General features: G+C 45.4%; 1 protein-coding gene and 1 non-coding gene across 3 annotated transcripts in view; one reads left to right on the forward strand and one right to left on the reverse strand.

Annotated features, from left to right (window-relative positions):
- HTT (huntingtin) overlaps positions 1–18,053 on the reverse strand; it is a 164,828-nt gene extending 146,775 nt beyond the window's left edge. The window contains exons 1-2 of one of the 2 annotated variants that reach the window (XM_073012553.1): positions 17,667–18,053; positions 3,963–4,046 (exon numbers count right to left, since the gene is read on the reverse strand). In XM_073012553.1, the coding sequence (XP_072868654.1) occupies positions 3,963–4,046; positions 17,667–17,899 (317 nt within the window). In that variant the 5' untranslated portion in view covers positions 17,900–18,053. Of the gene's footprint in view, positions 1–3,962; positions 4,047–17,666 lie in introns of those variants that run through there. The other variant, XM_073012554.1, reaches the window with a different exon arrangement.
- Positions 14,224–14,285, forward strand: LOC119623527 (U7 small nuclear RNA). The gene has a single exon (XR_005239721.1). It is a non-coding gene; the product is annotated as a U7 small nuclear RNA (small nuclear RNA).
- Positions 18,054–19,099: the final 1,046 nt, after the last annotated feature.

Consider the following 19,099-nt stretch of genomic DNA (forward strand, 5'->3'; position numbering starts at 1 on the left):
GTTGATTTCTTTTTCTTTTTCTTTTTTTTTTTTTTTTTTTGGAGACAGAATTTTGCTCTTGTCACCCAGGCTGGAGTGCAGTGGTGCCATCTAGGCTTGCCACAACCTCCACCTCCTGGGTTCAAGCGATTCTCCTGCCTCAGCCTCCCAAGTAGCTGGGACTACAGGCATGCGCCACCACACTCAGCTAATTTTTGTATTTTTAGTAGAAACAGGGTTTCACCACATTGGTCAGGCTGGGCTCAAACTCCTGACCTCAGATGATCCACCTGCCTTGGCCTCCAAAAGTGCTGGGATTACAGGCGTGGGCCACCACACCGGGCCTAGTGATGATTTTAAGATATTCTTTGCAGTTATGTATTTATTCTTACAATGAACAAGTTCAAAAATACCTCTACTAGAATTTTGATCAAGATTATTTTAAATTTCTGTGTTAATTTAGAGAAAAGTCAACTTAATGATATAAAATCTTCCTGTCTAGAAAGTGGTCACCTATATATCTTTCAGGAACATTAACAGAAGTTTTTATAAAGTTTCTGCATATTTCTTATCAATTCCTTGGAATTCAATACTTCAGTGCTACTGTGAACTAGATCTTTAAACGTTACTGTTTTCTAGCTGATTTATGCTAATATATGGGAGATCGATGGATTTTGTATATTTATTTTTACCTAGCCACTTTATCAAGGTATATGGTATTAGTAAGAGGTTGCTCAAGTGAGCATTCCCGGGTATTCCCAAAAGAATACTTGCGAAAAATGTGTAGGCCCTACCTACTCAAACAGAATGCAGAAGTGTGTTTGGGAAAAAGGACAGTGAGGTACCTTCATTACTGTATTTTTAACAAATTTTCCAGATGATTTTGATGCTCATCCATACTTAGGAACCAGTAACTTAGACCTCTTTAGAGAACTTAAAGCAGACTACATTTTCACAATATACCTAAGGTTTTGTTTTTGTTTTTGTTTTTGAGAAGGAGTCTCACTCTGTCGCCCAGGCTGGAGTGCAGTGGCGCGATCTCGGCTCACTGCAAGCTCTGCCTCCCGAGTTCACGCTATTCTCCTGCCTCAGCCTTCCGAGTAGCTGGGACTACAGGTGCCTGCCACCTCGCCTGGCTAATTTTTTGCATTTTTAGTAGAGACGGGGTTTCACCATGTTAGCCAGGATGGTCTCGATCTCCTAACCTCGTGATCCACCCGCCTCGGCCTCCCAAAGTGCTGGGATTACAGGCGTGAGCCACTGCGCCCGGCCTACATGGGGTTTTAAATGACTTCCTACATTGAAAACCTCAGAAGCTGCCATTTATATAACCTCATTGGAGACAAAAATCAGTCTAGCACAAAAGCTATAAAAAAGTTCCAAAGGTTTAATTATATTTTAGGGGAGTTAACAGGAAATAGTGATGATCAGTAAGTTTCCATAAAACATATTTATATAAAATATCACCTTTGGCTATATACCCTGAAATCCCTGCAAAGTATAGAGTGTATCCTATGAAACCATGGATAACCTCTCTGATCCCAAAAAATCCTTTTAACATGCTCTTCTGTAGAACAAGAAGCATAATGAACTCTCAGCATTACTCCATAAAAACAAGAGACAAACTAATGTGAAAACCATTAACAGTTATTATTTTGATTTAATATGGCAAATAGAACCACAAATCAATCTTAAGATGTCTCAACGTACTTTACTAATATGTGAATATGAGCCAACATTCCATGAATTCCATTTGAAAATTCTCAAAAGACAAAATGACAAGAATAAAGCCGGATGCACTCAGATTGGAAGAGATCTTGTTTCACAGGTCAATAAGCTTTCAGAGGGAAATTATATTCTCTGAGACCTGGATAGTGGAAATCAGATGAACAATTACCAAATGTTTGCCAAGCATTTAGAGTCATCATTTCACAAAAAAAGTGAAGATGGCCAGGCACAGTGTCTCACGCCTATAATCCCAGCACTTTGGGAGACTGAGGTGGGCGGATCACGAGGTCAGGAGACCAAGACCATCCTGGCTAACACAGTGAAACCCTGTCTCTACTAAAAATACAAAAATTTGGCCAGGTGTGGTGGCAGGCACCTGTAGTCCCAGCTACTTGGGAGGATGAGGCAGGAGAAAGGCGTGAACCTAGGAGGCAGAAATTGCAGTGAGCCGAGATGGCGCCACTGCACTCCAGCCTGGGCGACGAGTGAGACTCTGTCTCAAAAAAACAAAAAAAGTAAAGATAACATATAGCTTTGGATGATGGGTATCGCAATGGGATGTGCTTCCCGTTCAGGTGGCTAATGAACACATCTATCGCAGTTACTTCTTCACAGTGTTTCAAATGCATCGTCTGATCCCACAAGAACTGTGTAACGAGGGATTACACTTCAAACATGAGCCAGTAAGGCTCAAACACGTTAAAGCTTATCTAAAGTCACCCAGCTTACACAGGCAGCAGACATAGAATTCAAACTTTTTTTTTCCTACTTTTATCATAGTGTTGTATTCTACAATAGCATGCTAACTTAGAATTTTTATATTTTTATTTTCAGGACACATGCTCATTTGTTATTTCATTTTCTTCCCACAATATTTCTACAAATTAGACAGAAACAGAACAGAATCATACACAGTATTTCACAAACAATAGAAATGAGTTAACCTAAAATGAAAAGGTTTTCTGAAATCACTTTGAAAGTATATAATATAAATGCACAGAGGCATTAAAAATAAGCAGATCACCAAAAAAAAAGACAAATTCTGTAGGATTCCACTTATATGAGGTCTCCAGAGTAGTTACACTTATACAGACAGAGAGTAGAAAGGGGCTACAGGAAAGGATGGATGATCGGGAGTTTAATGAAGACAGATGTTCCGTTTTGAGAGATGAAAAACTTATGAAGTAGATGGCAGTGACGGCTGTACAACATTACAAATATATATACCGAACTGTGCACCTAAAAATGGTTAAGATAGTAAATGTTATATGTGTTTTACCACAATAAAAAGAAAATAGTGAAAAGCAATGTCCAAGAGGAAATTTTTTAAAAAAACAAATGAATCACCAGGTGCCATGGCTCATGCCTGTAATCCCAGCACTTTGGGAGGCTGAGGCGAGCGGATCACCTGAGGTTGGGAGTTTGAGATCAGCCTGACCAACATGGAGAAACCCTGTCTCTACTAAAAATACAAAATTAGCTGGGCGTGGTGGCACATGCCTGTAACCCCAGCTACTCAGGAGACTAAGGCAGGAGAATCACTTGAACCCAGGAGGCGGAGGTTGCAGTGAGCCGAGATCGCACCATTGCACTCCAGCCTGGGCAACAAGAGTGAAACTCCGTCTCAAAAAAAACTAAAAAAAAGAATCACCACACATTTTTGTCAGTACTAAAATCAAGATTATTTGTCTAAAAATTTTTTTCTGACTGACTATAAAGAGCTTTTTCTAGCTTCTACCAGGAGAATAACATGAATTATTTATTCCAAGGGAAAGTAAAGCAAGGTAACTATTTCACACATGCCCATCTGGGTAACAGAATTCAGATATCATAGGTGCATATGTCTCCTACCCAGCCATTGGAAACAGGCCTAAACATATTTACCATCTATAACTGCTAGGAACAATGGTCAGAAAGATAGCCTTGTGCTGTTCCCACTGTTACAACAAACGCAAAAATATCAAACCACACAGGATTTTAAAATAACTATAGTTGCTAAGGGTGTTAACTAAACATAAACATGTTGTTCAATTACCATAATGGTTTTAATTTTTGCATAAAAGATTACAAAAAGGGAACATTATTCATTTTAGTGTCTGGATATCCTTGTATATAGCCAGAAATATGGGAAAAGGGTCCTTCTTCATGGATTTTTTAATCCATTTAAAATAACTGGGACACAGAATATTCTGGCCCATTAAGACTGAAAATATACAAAGTTCTTATTTTCTCTAGACAGTTCAAAGTGCAATTACCTGACAGACTGTGCCACTATGTTTTCACATATTGTCAGACAATGATTCACACGGTCTTTCTTGGTAGCTGAAAGTTCTTTCTTTCTAAAAATAAGAAAAAAGAAAAGGAAATGAATATGTGTTCAATTACCCACTCCACTTACTTCTACACCTCATTCATTCATTCAATGAGGGTTTCTCGACTACTACTAATAAACTGTTATACTCCATGCTGGGGGCAGAATGGGGATCTAGACAGGGAAGCACAGTACATGAGTTCACCAATGGCTTTCAAGCTCCACTGCTTACAGAAAAAACAGATGATGTTACTAAAGCAGTTCATTTCCCCCATTTTATTTCATTTTACTTTTTTTAGAGTCAGGATCTTGCTCTACTGCCCAGGCTAGAGTACAGTAGCACAATCATGGCTCACTTTAGCCTTAAACTCCTGGGCTGAAAGGATCCTCCCATTTCAGCCTCCTGAGTGGTGGGGACCACAGGCATGTACCACTGGGCCTGGCTAATTTTTTTTAAATGTTTTGTAGAGACGGGGCCTCACTATGTTGCCCAATTGCTCAACCTCCTGGCCTCAAGCGATCTTCCCATCTTGGCCCCCAAAGTGCTGGGATCATAGGTATGAGCCACCATGACTGGCCTCATTTCCCCCATTACAGAGAGAAGAAATTGAAGTGCCAACCATGACGTGCCCAAGAACACACAGATTTGAAGTCATAGAGCCAGCATTTAAACCCAGGTCTTCTGGATTTAAATCTCCTCCGTATTTCACCAATACTCAATTTCGCGTTTGGATCATGTGCTAGCATCACTAAAGCCGAACTGCATCTTACAACCAATGGTATAGTTTGATAGAAACTTTTTTTCTTTCACAGAAGATGATGGCAAAGATTACAAGAGATGGGAAATTCAATTCAAAGAAACACAATATAATACCTACTCTATATACCAGGCTGCCTTCAAGTCTCAAAATCAGTAACTGACTGCAGTCAACATACCACACAGACCTCAGTAAAACATAAACAATGGCTAACCGCTTCTATGTCCCCAAGTAGCTGGGAATAAGCCTCCTATTAAGACTTCTCAGCAAAGCAAAAGGAGATAAACAGCCTGGCAAAGATGATCAGGCTAAAGGTGCCTCCTTCCCACCCAAACCTATGGCTTCAGATGTCTTTGCAATTGGCACTATCAAAATAAAGTGGAGAGGGGTGATGCAAAACATAGGAGCAACTAAAAACAACTAAACTAAAAGACTACTAAGTTTTTGAGAAAATTATATTACCAAAGAAATAAAAAATCTAACTTAAAAACACTGCCTTGCTATCTCATTTTGTCCAATAAGCAACCTTGGAAGTTTAAGAAACTAAAACTAATTCCTTCCCCCATGGAATTTAGTTAGATGATGAACTGATAACTCAAACTGACTTGTTCTACATGAAAAGTAAGTATGGTAATTAAGTGAAAAATAAACCACCTTGCTCTGAGCAAGAACTGGAAAAACAGGATAAGAACAGTCCTGGCTTCTCAACCACTTTTGGTAAATGCAGTCACTTTAACTTCACCTTAAAAATTAAAACAAATGGCCAGGTGTGGCTCACGCCTGTAATCCCAGCACTTTGGGAGGCTGGGGTGGCAGATATTTGAGGTCAGGAGTTTGAGACCAGCCCAGTCAACATAGTGAAATCCCGTCTCTACTAAAAATACAAAAAATAGCTGGGCATGGGAGCTGGTGCCTGTTATCCCAGAAACTCGGGAGGCTGAGGCAGAAGAATTGCTTGAACCCAGGAGGCGGAGGTTGCAGTGCACCAAGACTGTGCCACTGCACTCTAGCCTGGGGGACAGAACAAGACTCTGCCTCAAAAAAAAAAAAAATTAAAACAAATCTCAGTCAGCCTCCTCTAATTGTGTAATCAAGGCATCTGCACAGGCACACAAGTGTAAGGAGGGGCATGTAAACTCAAGGACACTACAGCATTCTATAATCACATTTTATAAATTATCAAAGAACTAATTCTAAAAATGGTTAATTTTATGGTATGTGAATTATAATTCTTTTTTTTTTTTTTGAGATGGAGTCTTGCTCTGTCGCCCAGGTTGAAGTGCAGTGGCGCAACCTCCGCCTCCCGGGTTCAAGCGATTCTCCTGCCTCAGCCTCCCGAGTAGCTGGGATTACAGGTGCGCACCACCATGCTGGCTAATTTTTGTAGTTTTAGTAGAGATGGCATTTCACCGTGTTGGTCAGGCTGGTCTTGAACTCCTGACCTCGTGATCCGCCCTCCTCAGCCTCCCAAGCGTGAGCCACCGTGCCCAGCCTAATCTCATTTTTTTTAAAGAATCTACAAATCTTGTCAGATCTTTCTCCAAGAGATCCAGAATCTGACCACTTACCATCACCACTGCTACCAATCACAAGACACCAGCATGTCTAGCTTTGATTACTTCAGTAGCCTCCCAACTGGATCAGGGCAGACTTTTTTGAATTGAAGTTTTTTAAAGATAATTATTGGTTCACGTGCAGTTGTAAGAAATAACAGAGATCCAGTGTGCCCTTTATCCAGTTTTCCCCAATGGTAACACTTTGCAAAACTATTTAATATACTACATTATCACAACCAGAATATTGACACTGATACAATCCAGTGATCTTACTTAGATTTTCAAGTTTTATTGTTGTTCATTTGTGTATTTAGTTCTATACAATTTCTTTTTTTTTTTTTTTTGAGACAGAGTCTCAAAAACTGTTGCCCAGGCTGGAGTGCAGTAGTGCGATCTCAGCTCACTGCAACCTCTGCCTCCCAGGTTCATGCCATTCTCCTGCCTCAGCCTCCCAAGTAGCTGGGACTACAGGCGCCCGCCACCACGCCCGGCTAATTTTGCTTTTGTATTTTTAGTAGAGACAGGGTTTCACCGTGTTAGCCAGGATGGTCTCGATCTCCCGACCTCGTGATCCGCCCGCCTCAGCCTCCCAAAGTGCTGGGATTATAGGCGTGAGCCACCACGCCCGGCCAATTTTTTGTATTTTTAGCAGAGACAGGGTTTCACCATGTTAGCCAGGATGGTCTCAATCTCCTGAACTCACGATCTGCCCGCCTCGTCCTCCCAAAGTGCTGGGATTACAGGAGTGAGCCACCGTGCCCAGCCTTAGTTCTATACAATTTCTATACACCACCACAGTCAAGACAAAGCATCTCTTTCCTTGGCCAAGTGCAGTGGCTCAACGTCTATAATCCCAACACTTTGGGAGGCTGAGGCCAGCAGATCACAGGAGGTCAGGAGTTCAAAAACAACCTGGCCATCATAATGAAACCCCGTCTCTACGAAAAACACAAAAATCCCTGTAATCCCAGCACTCTGGGAGGCCGAGGTGGGCGGATCATGAGGTGAGGAGATCAAGACCACCCTGGCCAACATGGTGAAACCCCGTCTCTACTAAAAATACAAAAATTAGCCGGGCATGGTGGCGTGCACCTGTAATCCCAGCTACTCAGGAGGCTGAGGCAGGAGAATCGCTTGAACCCCAGAGGCAGAGGCTGCAGTGAGCCAAGATCGCACCACTGTACTCCAGTCTGGGATACAGAGTGAGACTCTGTCTCAAAAAAAATAAAATAGGCCGGGCGCGGTGGCTCAAGCCTGTAATCCCAGCACTCTGGGAGGCCGAGGTGGGCGGATCATGAGGTGAGGAGATCAAGACCACCCTGGCCAACATGGTGAAACCCCGTCTCTACTAAAAATACAAAAATTAGCCGGGCATGGTGGCGTGCACCTGTAATCCCAGCTACTCAGGAGGCTGAGGCAGGAGAATCGCTTGAACCCCAGAGGCAGAGGCTGCAGTGAGCCAAGATCACGCCACTGTACTCCAGTCTGGGATACAGAGTGAGACTCTGTCTCAAAAAAAAATAAAATAAAATAAAATAAAATTAGCCAAGCATGGTGGTGTGCACCTGTAGTCCCAGCTACTCAGAAGGCTGAGATGGGAGAATAGCTTGAACCCAGGAGGCAGAGAGTGCAGTGAGCCAAGATCACGCCACTGCACTCCAGCCTGGGCAACAGAGCAAGACTCTGTCTGCAAAAAAAAAAAAAAAAAAAAAAGACAAAGCATTTCTGTTACAAATACCCCCCTGAGTTGTCCTTTTATAACCACACTCACTTCTCTCTCTTTTCTCTCCTCTGCCACCCCTAACCTACTCTACAACCCCATCTCTAACCCCAGGCAACCACTAATCTATTCTCCATCCCTAAAACTGTGTCATTGCAAAAACATTATATACATAGAATCATACAATATGTAACCTTTTGGGATTGGCTTTTTTCATTAGCATAACTTCACCTACACTGTTGCATGCTATCAGTAGATCATTCCTTTTTATTACTGAGTAGTTTAACCATTCACCTGTAGAAGGACATCTGAGCTGATTCCAGTTCTTAGATATTATGGGTAAAGCTGCTATGCACACTTGAGTATAGGTTTTTATGTGAACATGAAGGCTTCATTTCTCTAGGATTAATGCCCAGGATTGCAGGAGTTGCTGGGTTGTATACTAATTGTACGTTCAGTTTTATGAGAAACTGCCAAACTGTTTTCCAGAGTGGCCGTACTATATTATATTCCCACCAGCAATAAGTGACCTAGTTTTTCTAAATCCTCACCAGCATGTGGTATTGTCAAAGTGATCTTTTCTTTTATATATACACACATATTTAGAGACAGGGTCTCACTCTCATGTCCAGGCTGTAGTGTAGTGGCACAATCATGGCTCGCTGCAGCCTCAAACTGCTGGACTCAAGCAATCCTCCAGCCTCCTCAGCCTCCTGGGTAGCTGGGACTACAGGCACACACCACTACACCCAGCTAATTTTTAAAAGTTTGTTGTAGAGACCTTATAGGTGCTGCTATGTTGGCTACGCTGGTCCCCTGGCTTCAGGCAATCCTCCCACCACAGCCTCTCAAAGTACTGGTATTACAGGCATGAACCATTGCACCCAGCCGCACTGATCTTTTAAAAACAAAAACTAAACTACTTGTTTTGACCACACAAACTTATCTTGGTGCACAAGACCCTCGTCTCTAACCTCTCATCTCTCGCAGCCTCATCCCCTATTTCTGTCCTTCATCTTACTTCAGCCACTGGCATCCTTCCTAGTCCTCAAACATGGAAAGCATTTCTGCCTTCTGTTAACTCTGCCTGGACCTCTCTTCTCCCGCTCCACACATGGCTTGCCCCCTTTCCACTCAAATGTCACCTTCTAACTACAGCTCTCCTTCGTACCCTAAATAAAACTGCATGTTGCCTCTCCCTTCATTCGGTTGTTTTTCCCCAAAGTGGATGCTCAGGTCCTTCTAGTTCATCTAAGCGAGTCCCACTACCGATGGCTGGGAGCTCTCTGCAGGCTCACCTCAGCTCATTCATCACAGCTACACAAATGCTCAATGGCCCTACAGCAGACAAGCAAGGCCACCTCAGCTACACCTGGACACATACGAGCAACACAGGTCTTCCTCCCAAATGCTTGCATTGTTATTAGCAACAACAAAGGTAAGGTCTAAGCACCTACAGTGGAGCTTCCCAAACTCCAATGTGCATGTAAGTCACTCACTGAACCTGTTAAAACGCAGACTCTGATTTGTTAAGTCAGGCAGAGAGAGTCTGCTTATGAGATCCCAAATGATACCAAACTGCTGTCCCTGAGACCTCACCGTGATAGCAAGGACCTATGGGCATATCATGTCTCTAACATACATTCTAGCACGCAAATTGATCCAATTTAATACATATGAAACAGTGCTTTATAAGGTATTTTATTTTTCCTCCTTGTTGTCTGAATAAGACTAAATGTTTTGAGTGTGGATCCATTCAAAGGTAGTTTACCAAGTGGCTGACTTATTTACAGGAAATAGAGGTGATGGGTATGGGGACCTCTCAGGGTAGAGAGAATATGTCACCCGAACGTTGTACAGCCAGAATAATGGGAGACCTTTGCCTTTACATCTCCAAAAGTCCTCTTTTAAAAAGAAATTCTACAATATTACATAGCAATTAATAAGAATTACAGATACTGCTATGGAACAATGTCCATAATACATTGTTAAGTAAAAAAATACATATGTAATGTGATCTCAGTCAAGCAAACAAAAAATGACATATTTAAATGCTTGTATATGCATATTAAAATCTGGGAAGAAGACACAAGAAATACTTTTGTTCTTAGGAAGTTAGACAAAGATGACAGACTTGCAAGAAGGGCTTTGTTTTTCATCTTCTGTGCTGCTTGGAGATGTTTTTATAACGTATATGTGTAACTTCTATAATTTTCAAAACTAGTTAATTAAAAAAAACAACAAAAAAACAGCCAAAAAAGAAATGCTTTCTGGCTGGGCAGAGTGGCTCACGCCTGTAATCCCAGCACTTTGGGAGGCCGAGGCGGGCAGATCACCTGAGGTCAGGAGTTCGAGACCAGCCTGACCAACCTGGAGAAACCCCGTCTCTACTAAAAATACAAAATTAGCCGGGCATGGTGGCACATGCCTGTAATCCCAGCTACAAGGGAGGCTGAGGCAGGAGAATCGCTTGAACCTGGGAGGCAGAGGTTGTGGTGACCCGAGATCGCGCCACTGCACTCCAGCCTGGGCAACAAGAGCGAAACTCCATCTCAAAAAAAAAAAAAATGCTTTTCAAAGGTGGTCCTATCATATTTTAACCTAGGAGTGGAAAAATTATAACCTGCATATGTTTGGCCAGTTCAAAAGCTAAGAAAAGTTTTTACATTTTTAAATGATTGACCAAAAAAATCAAATAATATTTCATGACAGGTGAAAAGTACACGAAATTCAAATTTCCTTGTCATTAATAAAATTATATTGGAACACAGACACTCATACATATTGCTTATGGCTATTTCACGCTACAATGGCAGAGTTGAGTAGCTGTGACAGAGACATTGTGCCCACACAGCCTGAAATACCTAAATCTGACCATTTACACAAAGTTTGCCCATGTTCATAGATGGAAGACAATACTGTTAAGATGGTAATACTCCCCAAGTTGATCTACAGATTCAACACAATCCCTCTCAGAATCCTCCTTGGCTTCTTTGTAGAAACTGACAAGCTGATCCTACAATCCGTATGGAAATGCAAGGGACCCAGCATGGCCAAATCAATCTTGAGAAAGAACAAAGTTGGCGAACTCACATTTCATGAATTTAAATTGTGACACAAACTTCAGTAATCAAGACTGTATGGTACTGGCACAGGATCAACATAAAGACCAATAGGTAGAACTGAGAGTCAAGAAATAAATCTATACAATCAAGGACAATGAATTTTCAACAAGGATGCTAAGACAATTCCATGGGGAAAGAACAGTCTCTTCAACAAACAGTGCTGGGACAACTGAATAACCACATGCAAAAGAATGAAGTTGGACTTCTACCTGAACCATATATAAAAATGAACTAAAAATGGATCAGACCTAAATGTAAAACTCTAAAAATTCTTAGAAGAAAACATAGGGGTAAACCTTTTTGACTTTGGATTAGACAATGATTTCTTAGATATGACACTTAAAGCACAGCAACCAAAGACAAACTAGATAAACTCGACTTCATCAAAATTAAAAACTTTCACACTTCAAAAGACACGATCAAGAAAGTAAAAAGACAATCCAAAGGAAGGGAGAATGTTTTCACAAATCATCTATCTGATAAGAATCCAGTATCCAGAATATACAAAGAACTGTTACAATTGGAAAATAAAAATACAAAGGGAAAAGAATGAGAACAAGGGTTTGCAAGCTAAGTGTAAGAAAGAGCCTGGGTTCTGACCGGGTGCAGTGGCTCACACCTGTAATCCCAGCACTTTGGCAGGCTGAGGCGGGTTGATCACCTAAGGTCAGGAGTTCGAGACCAGCCTAGCCAACATGATGAAACCCCGTCCCTACAAAAATACAAAAATTAGCTGGGCATGGTGGTGTGCGCCTGTAATCCCAGATACCTGGAAGGCTGAGGCAGAAGAATCACTTGAACCCAGGAGGCGGAGGTTGTAGTGAGCCAAGATCGATCGCATCATTGCACTCTGGCCCAGGTGACAAGAGCAAAACTCCATTTCAAAAAAAAAAGAAAGAGCCTGGGTTCCTCAACTTATCGTTGAATTTCCCCAAACAGACTTATTTTTGTCTTCTGATAAGCTCTTGCTTGTTACCAGTTTAAGCTATTGCAGCAGGATTTTCTGTTACTTGCAGCTGAATACAAACCTAACTGATAACGCCAGCTACTGCTAAATTGTTATTCTTAGCAGAGTTCAACAAGTACAGTTGCTTCTGCATTCAAAATCCAGTCATTCCTCACACTGCCCACAGCCAGTACCCTGACAGAACCCACCACGCTTATCTGAGCACTGCAGTGGCTTCCTAACTGGTTTCTGCTTTTGTCCATGTTCTCCTTCACTCTGTTGTCAGCTAGAGTTCACTTAAGAATGAAATTCAGATCATGCTACTCCTCTGCTCTAATCCTCCAGTGACATCCCATCTCAAAAATGCCAATATCTTTATTCCATCTACAAGGCAAGTAGTATTGGTCTGATATGGCACTCCCTTGACCTCTTGGACTTCACCTCTTACTACAAATGTCCCCCTCACTCAATTCACCCAACTAAAATGGCACCCTTGCTATTCCTCAAACAGGAAGACTTTGGACCTGTTCCCCCTATCTGGAATACCCCTACTCCATACACCTTTACGCTAGACTCTTAACTCGCCTGAGGTCTTTACTCAAAGCCATCATCTGGCCAGGCATGGTGACTCACACCTACAGTCCCAACACGTTGTGAGGTCAAGGTGGGAGGATCACTTGAGCCCAGGAGTTCAAGGCTGCAGTAAGCTACGATTGTGATGCTGCATTCCAGCCTGGGTTAAACAGTAAGACCCTGTCCCACCACTCCCCCCAAAAAAACAGCTGTCACCTCAGTGGACCTTCCCTGAACACCCTATTTAAAATATCAATATTGGCCGGGCTCGGTGGCTCAAGCCTGTAATCCCAGCACTTTGGGAGGCCGAGACGGGCGGATCACGAGGTCAGGAGATCGAGACCATCCTGGCTAACACGGTGAAACCCCGTCTCTACTAAAAAATACAAAAAAACTAGCCGGGCGAGGTGGCGGGCGCCTGTAGTCCCAGCTACTTGGGAGGCTGAGGCAGAAGAATGGCATAAACCCGGGAGGCGGAGCTTGCAGTGAGCTGAGATCAGGCCACTGCACTCCAGCCTGGGCGACAGAGCCAGACTCTGTCTCAAAAAATAAAATAAAATAAAATAAAATAAAATATCAATACTGGCCAGGCATGGTGGCTCATGCCTGTAATCCTAGCACTTTGGGAGGCCTAAGCAGGCAGATCACATGAGGCTGGGAGTTCGAGACCAGTCTGGCCATCATGGTGAAATCCCGTCTCTACTAAAAATACAAAAATTACCCAGGCGTGGCCAGGCGCAGTGGCTCACACCTGTAATCCCAGCACTTTGGGAGGCCGAGGCAGGCGGATCACGAGGTCAAGAGATCAAGACCATCTTGGCCAACATGGTGAAACCCCGTTTCCACTAAATATACAAAAATTAGCCAAGCGTGGTGGCACGTGCCTGTAGTCCCAGCTACTTGGGAAGCTGAGGCAGAAGAATCGCTTGAACCCGGGAGGCGGAGGTTGCAGTGTGCCGAGATCGCACCACTGCAGTCCAGCCTAGCAACAAAGCAAGACTCCGTCTCAAAAAAAAAAAAAAAATTACAGGCCAGGCGCGGTAGCTCACGCCTGTAATCCCAGCACTTTGGGAGGCCGAGGTGGGCGGATCACGAGGTCAGGAGATCAAGACCATCCTGGTTGACACAGTGAAACCCCATCTCTACTAAAAATACAAAAAATTAGCTGGGCGTGGTGGCAGGCGCCTGTAGTCCCAGCTACTTGGGAGGCTGAGGCAGGAGAATGGCATGAACCTGGGAGGCGGAGCTTGCAGTGAGCCAAGATTGTGCCACTGCACTCTAGCCTGGGTGACAGAGCAAGACTCTGTCTCAGGGGGAAAAAAAAAAAATTACCCAGGCATGAGGGTGCATGTCTATAATCCCAGCTAATCAGGAGGCTGAGGCATAAGAATCGCTTGAACCCAAGAGGCAGAGGTTGCAGTGAGCCAAGATCACACCAGTGCACTGCAGCCTGGCTGACAAAGCAAGACTGCCTCAAAAAACAAAACAAAACAAAACAAAATAAAATAAAATAAAAATGTCAACACTTAGTGCTACAGCTTTTTTGCAAGTTGTCCAGCAGGCTTTCTGGGTTTTGCTGGAAAGCCCTTAAAAAAATTTTTTTTTAATAAAAATAAGTTAACACTTGATTAACCCTGACATTTCCCTATCCCCTTCCCTGCTTTGACGTTCCTCCACTTATTAACATACTGTATATTTTACTTATCTATCTTGCTTATTGTCTATGTCCTTCATTAGAATGAAAGCTTCATGAGGGCACAGCTTTGTCTGCTCACTGCTGAGCCCTGCATCTAGAACAGTGCCAGGTACATAGTACATGTTTAGTAAATATTTACTGATGAATGAATCAAGTCAGGGAAACACCAGATAGGAATCTGAAGGAGAACAAGAAAGTGCCAGAAGCAAGTATCAATTGCCTCCTAATTACTGTGAGGACCCTCCCACGCATGCTAGATTTGCTGAGACTGTGGCCAGCCCCACACGGAACTCCCACATCCTGTATGCTGAGCAGAGCACACACACTCATACTTAGACTGAAGCCCATGCACGGCGCAACACCACAGTTCCACACAAAGGAGCAAGAGCCATAAAAACAGAACAGATACTTTCTAAATTGCTTTAGTCAATCTTACTTTGAGAAGAGGATTTTTTGGCTGAAGCACATGAACAGAAATGCCAAAATCCAAACTTTGTGAGCAGTGTTTGTTACTCAAAATTAGTGAATACCTCCTTTCTCAACAGCAAAATACATACAAATATGACAAATATGCATGTTATTTAAAATAAGTATAAATAAACCTAATGCAGTTGATTTCGGAGAATGCTAAGAACCTTTAAAAGTTATTATTCTAGCCAGGGGCAGTGGCTCACACCTGTAATCCCAGCACTTTGGGAGGCCGAGGTGGATGGATTACAAGGTCAGGAGTTCAAGACTAGCCTGGCCAACATGGTGAAACCCCATCTCTACTAAAAATACAAAAATTAGCTGGACATGGTGGTGGGCACCTGTAATCCCAGCTACTCTGGAGGCTGAGGCAGGAGAATCGTTTGAACCTGGGAGGTGGAGGTTGCAGTGAGCCAAGATCATACCACTGCACTCCAGCCTGGGTGACAATGTGAGACTACATCTCAAAAAAAATAAAGAAAAAAAATTACTACTGTAAACTACTTTTGTTTTTACAGTATTTTAAATCTATTTTACAATATGCATAGATTATATCCGGCAGGATACATGAGGAACTGTAATAGTGCTTATTCTTGGGGACAAAGTTAGGTACTCAGATGAAAGGGGTGGAAGGAAGATATTTTAATTATTGCCCTTTTGTAATTACGGGATTTGTGTCATGTCAATGTATTACTTATGCAAAAATAAAAAATAATAATTTTTTTTTTTTTTTTTTTTTTTTTTTTTGAGACAGAGTCTCGCTCTGTCACCCAGGCTGGAGTGCAGTGGCGCAGTCTCAGCTCACTGCAGCCTCTGCCTCCCGGGTTCCAGCGATTTTCCTGCCTCAGCCTCCCAGGCAGCTGGCATTACAGGCATGTGCCACCATGACCAACTAATTTTTGCATTTTTAGTAGAGATGGGGTTTCACCATGTTAGCCAGACTGGTCTCAAACTCCTGACCTCAGATGATTCATCTGCCTAAGCCTCCCAAAGTGCTCGGATTAAAGGCATGACCCACCTTGCCAGGCCTGATTAAATTTTTAAAATAAGGTAATCATATATTACCTTAAAATAAAGTAATGAAACTAAATCTATCTCCTTTGTAAAGACAGCAAAGGAAATTTCTTGATACCCATATTTTGAAGATAAGCAAACGCAGGTTCTATCAAATCAGCATAGGAAAGAGATGGCATATTTTCAGAATGATCAAGTGTCTGAAGCAGCCCAGCAGAAAGGTCTTCCTTTCCATCAGGAGCCCAGTTTAGTGTTTACACAAGATACATGCAATGTGTGACCTTCTATGACACCTACCTCCTAGAAAGGCACTACAGTAAATTTCTGGAAAGATGAGAAATTACTGACTGAAGAGATAAGCCAAATTGTTTAAAAATTTCTCTAAATATCCAAAAAGTTTTTCCATCCTTTAGAAGAATTTATTCCTAAATTTTATTCTAACAAATAAGCTAACACCGCTCTCCAAATCCTCCTCTTCTAATAGGATCATAACAGAAACAAAGAACAAGAAATATTACTAAAAATCAATCAGTCTTAATAGAGATATTCTTATCAAATGCCATCTGATACACATCCAGATCGGAAACGGAACACTGAGAGGTAAGAGAAAGGCCTGAACTGCAGCGGAGTACTTCCTAATTCCTGCTAAACACTCAGCACACACTCCCACGTCCTGGGGTTCCGCTAGATGGTTTAATGGTCTCTTTTTCTGTTTCAAAAATTCTCCCCAAGAACAAGCAACAGAGACCTCTAGCTTCCAAAAAGTAACAAGCTGTCAGCAATGAGGCAAACAGAAACCCTTTCACTGGCACATCTGAGATGTCCACGGAGTCTGCAGACCTCCCATATTCTGGCAAGCCTGACTGCAATACTGGTAAAATGTATATACCTCATTCATCCCTCGGCAATTAACCTCCCCCTCAGCAACGTGTTAGTTTTATTCCCAACACAAATAGGCAATAAACTTCAATCGACTCTTCCTAATATTTAAGATAATTTTATTAATACCACGTAAGTTCACCACTTATTTGGCAACCACAACTCATTCAAATGCCTGCACACCAACTTGCGCTTAGATGAGCAGGTCTCTTAGGTGGTGCTTAAAATCGTGTTACTACCACCGCGATCAGGAACTAAATGAAATGCCCTGAGAATGTAGGAAGAGCCTCAAATCTCAGGCTGTTTTAAGTGCCACTTGGAAAATAAATCTCCCATTGGACGCGCCCTCACTCCCCGCCCCCCACCCCAGCCACTCCCGCCGAGGCGTCCCAAAAGCATTATGTCATCCACTGCCCCCACATCTCTCCAGCTCCAAACCCCGCCTCCTCTCGAGGTGTCCCGCGCCCCCAGCCCTCTTCCCTCTCAGACTAGATGAGGGAAGTGGCCCTGAGCAAATCTCGGCTCTTCCAAGTTCTCTTCACAACACAGTTAAACCCCCACCCCAGTTTCTCGCAAATAAAAAGAAACAAGTTTTCGCCCCAACTCTTCGCATCCCGGGAAGGGCGAGAGGGCTGAGGCCGTGACTCCCCTCGGTGAATTCAGGACAGGTCCCAACGAGGCTCTGCCTCCCCTCGCGGGAGGACAAGACCCAAATGCGGGACCGGGGCTGAAGTGGGGGAAGGTCTCGCCGCAGGAGGGGGCGGGTGTCCCTCATGGGCTCTGGGTTGCTGGGTCACTCTGTCGCTGCGGGGCCGGGGGTTAGTGTCGCCGGCCCGCAGGCTGCAGGGTTCCGCCATCCCCGCCGTAGGCTGGGACCCGCCGGGACAGGGAGCTGCAGCGGGCCCAAACTCACGGTCGGTGCAGCGGCTCCTCAGCCACAGCCGGGCCAGGTGGCGGCGGGGGCGGCGGCGGGGGCGGCTGCGGCTGAGGCAGCATCGGCTGTGCCTGTGGCGGCTGAGGAAGCTGAGGAGGCGGCGGCGGCGGCGGCGGCGGCGGCGGCGGCGGCTGTTGCTGCTGCTGCTGCTGCTGCTGCTGGAAGGACTTGAGAGACTCGAAGGCCTTCATCAGCTTTTCCAGGGTCGCCATGGCGGTCGCCCGCCCGGCTGGGCAGTCCCCGGAGGCCTCGGGCCGACTCGCAGCCCCGCTCAGCACCGGGGCAATGAATGGGGCTCTGGGCCGCGGGTAAAAGCGGAACCGAGGTGGCCGTCCATCTTGGACCCGTCCCGGCAGCCCCCGCGGCGCCTTGCGTCTCAAGACGCTGCGCCGGCGGAGGCGGGGCCACGCCGGCCAGCATGATTGACAGCCCTAGCCTGCGGACTCTGCCAATGACTGGCCAGGGAGCCAGCCAGTCCCCGCGCCCGCATGTTCTCCCTCACAGAGCCACCAAGGCCTCTGACAGCGCAGCGCCCCACCTGGGCGAAGGAGCGGGGCTCAACGGAGAGGGGACGGGGCGTGGCGAGACTGTAATGGGGTGGGGCGAAGCTGTGAAGGGGCAGGGCGAGGCGGGAAGCGGAGGGGACGGGGCGGGGCTACATGGTAACGAGGGGCGTAGCGAGGCGGGGGCGGGGCACAGCAAGCAGGGCGCCTGAGAGGCGGGGCGGGGCGAGGCGAGGCTGGGGCGGAGCGGGGCGAGGCTGGGGGCGGGGACGTTAGGCAGGGCGGCTGAGGGGCGGGACGGCTGAGGGGCGGAGCGAGGCGAGACGATGAGAGGCGGGGCGGATAGGGGAGGGGGCTGACCGTGAGGGGCGTGGATGGGGGGCGGGGCGGGAAGGTGAGAGGTGGGGCGCGGAGGGCGGGGCCAGGGAGGGGTGGGGTGCAGAGGGGGCGGGGTGAGGGAGGGGCGGGGCCAGGGCGCGGCGTGCGGGGCGCCGGCCCAAGCGGAATGGAACCCCCGCAGAAGTCTGGAGCTGGGCGAGAGCCGGCCGTGGGCTCTGAGCCGAGGTGGCCTCGGGGCTTGCCCGCCAGTCACACTGGCCCGCGGCCAGAGCCAGGCTCACCTGGACAGCCCTGCGGGGAGCCTGCTGGGGACTCCCTGCACGGGGAGAGGGTGGGCGAGCCCCTGCGCAGAGCGCAGAGATTGCGCGTGGTCGGCGCGACCTGAAGACCCCAACTGTGACCCTCCCCACCCCCCCGTGAGCTGGAGCGGCCCCTGCAGGGCGGTGCCCACAGGCCTGGGGCCCCCCATCGGTCCCAGCGCAGCGCCCCGGAAGGGAGGAGAGGGTCTGAGGCAGGCCCGGGTGGTCAGCGCCTGCTGCCCACAGAGGCACTGTGATTAGTGCAGCGAGA

The sequence above is a fragment of the Chlorocebus sabaeus genome, chromosome 27 (genome assembly GCF_047675955.1).
Source record: "Chlorocebus sabaeus isolate Y175 chromosome 27, mChlSab1.0.hap1, whole genome shotgun sequence".
In the NCBI taxonomy this organism is placed as follows: domain Eukaryota; kingdom Metazoa; phylum Chordata; class Mammalia; order Primates; family Cercopithecidae; genus Chlorocebus; species Chlorocebus sabaeus.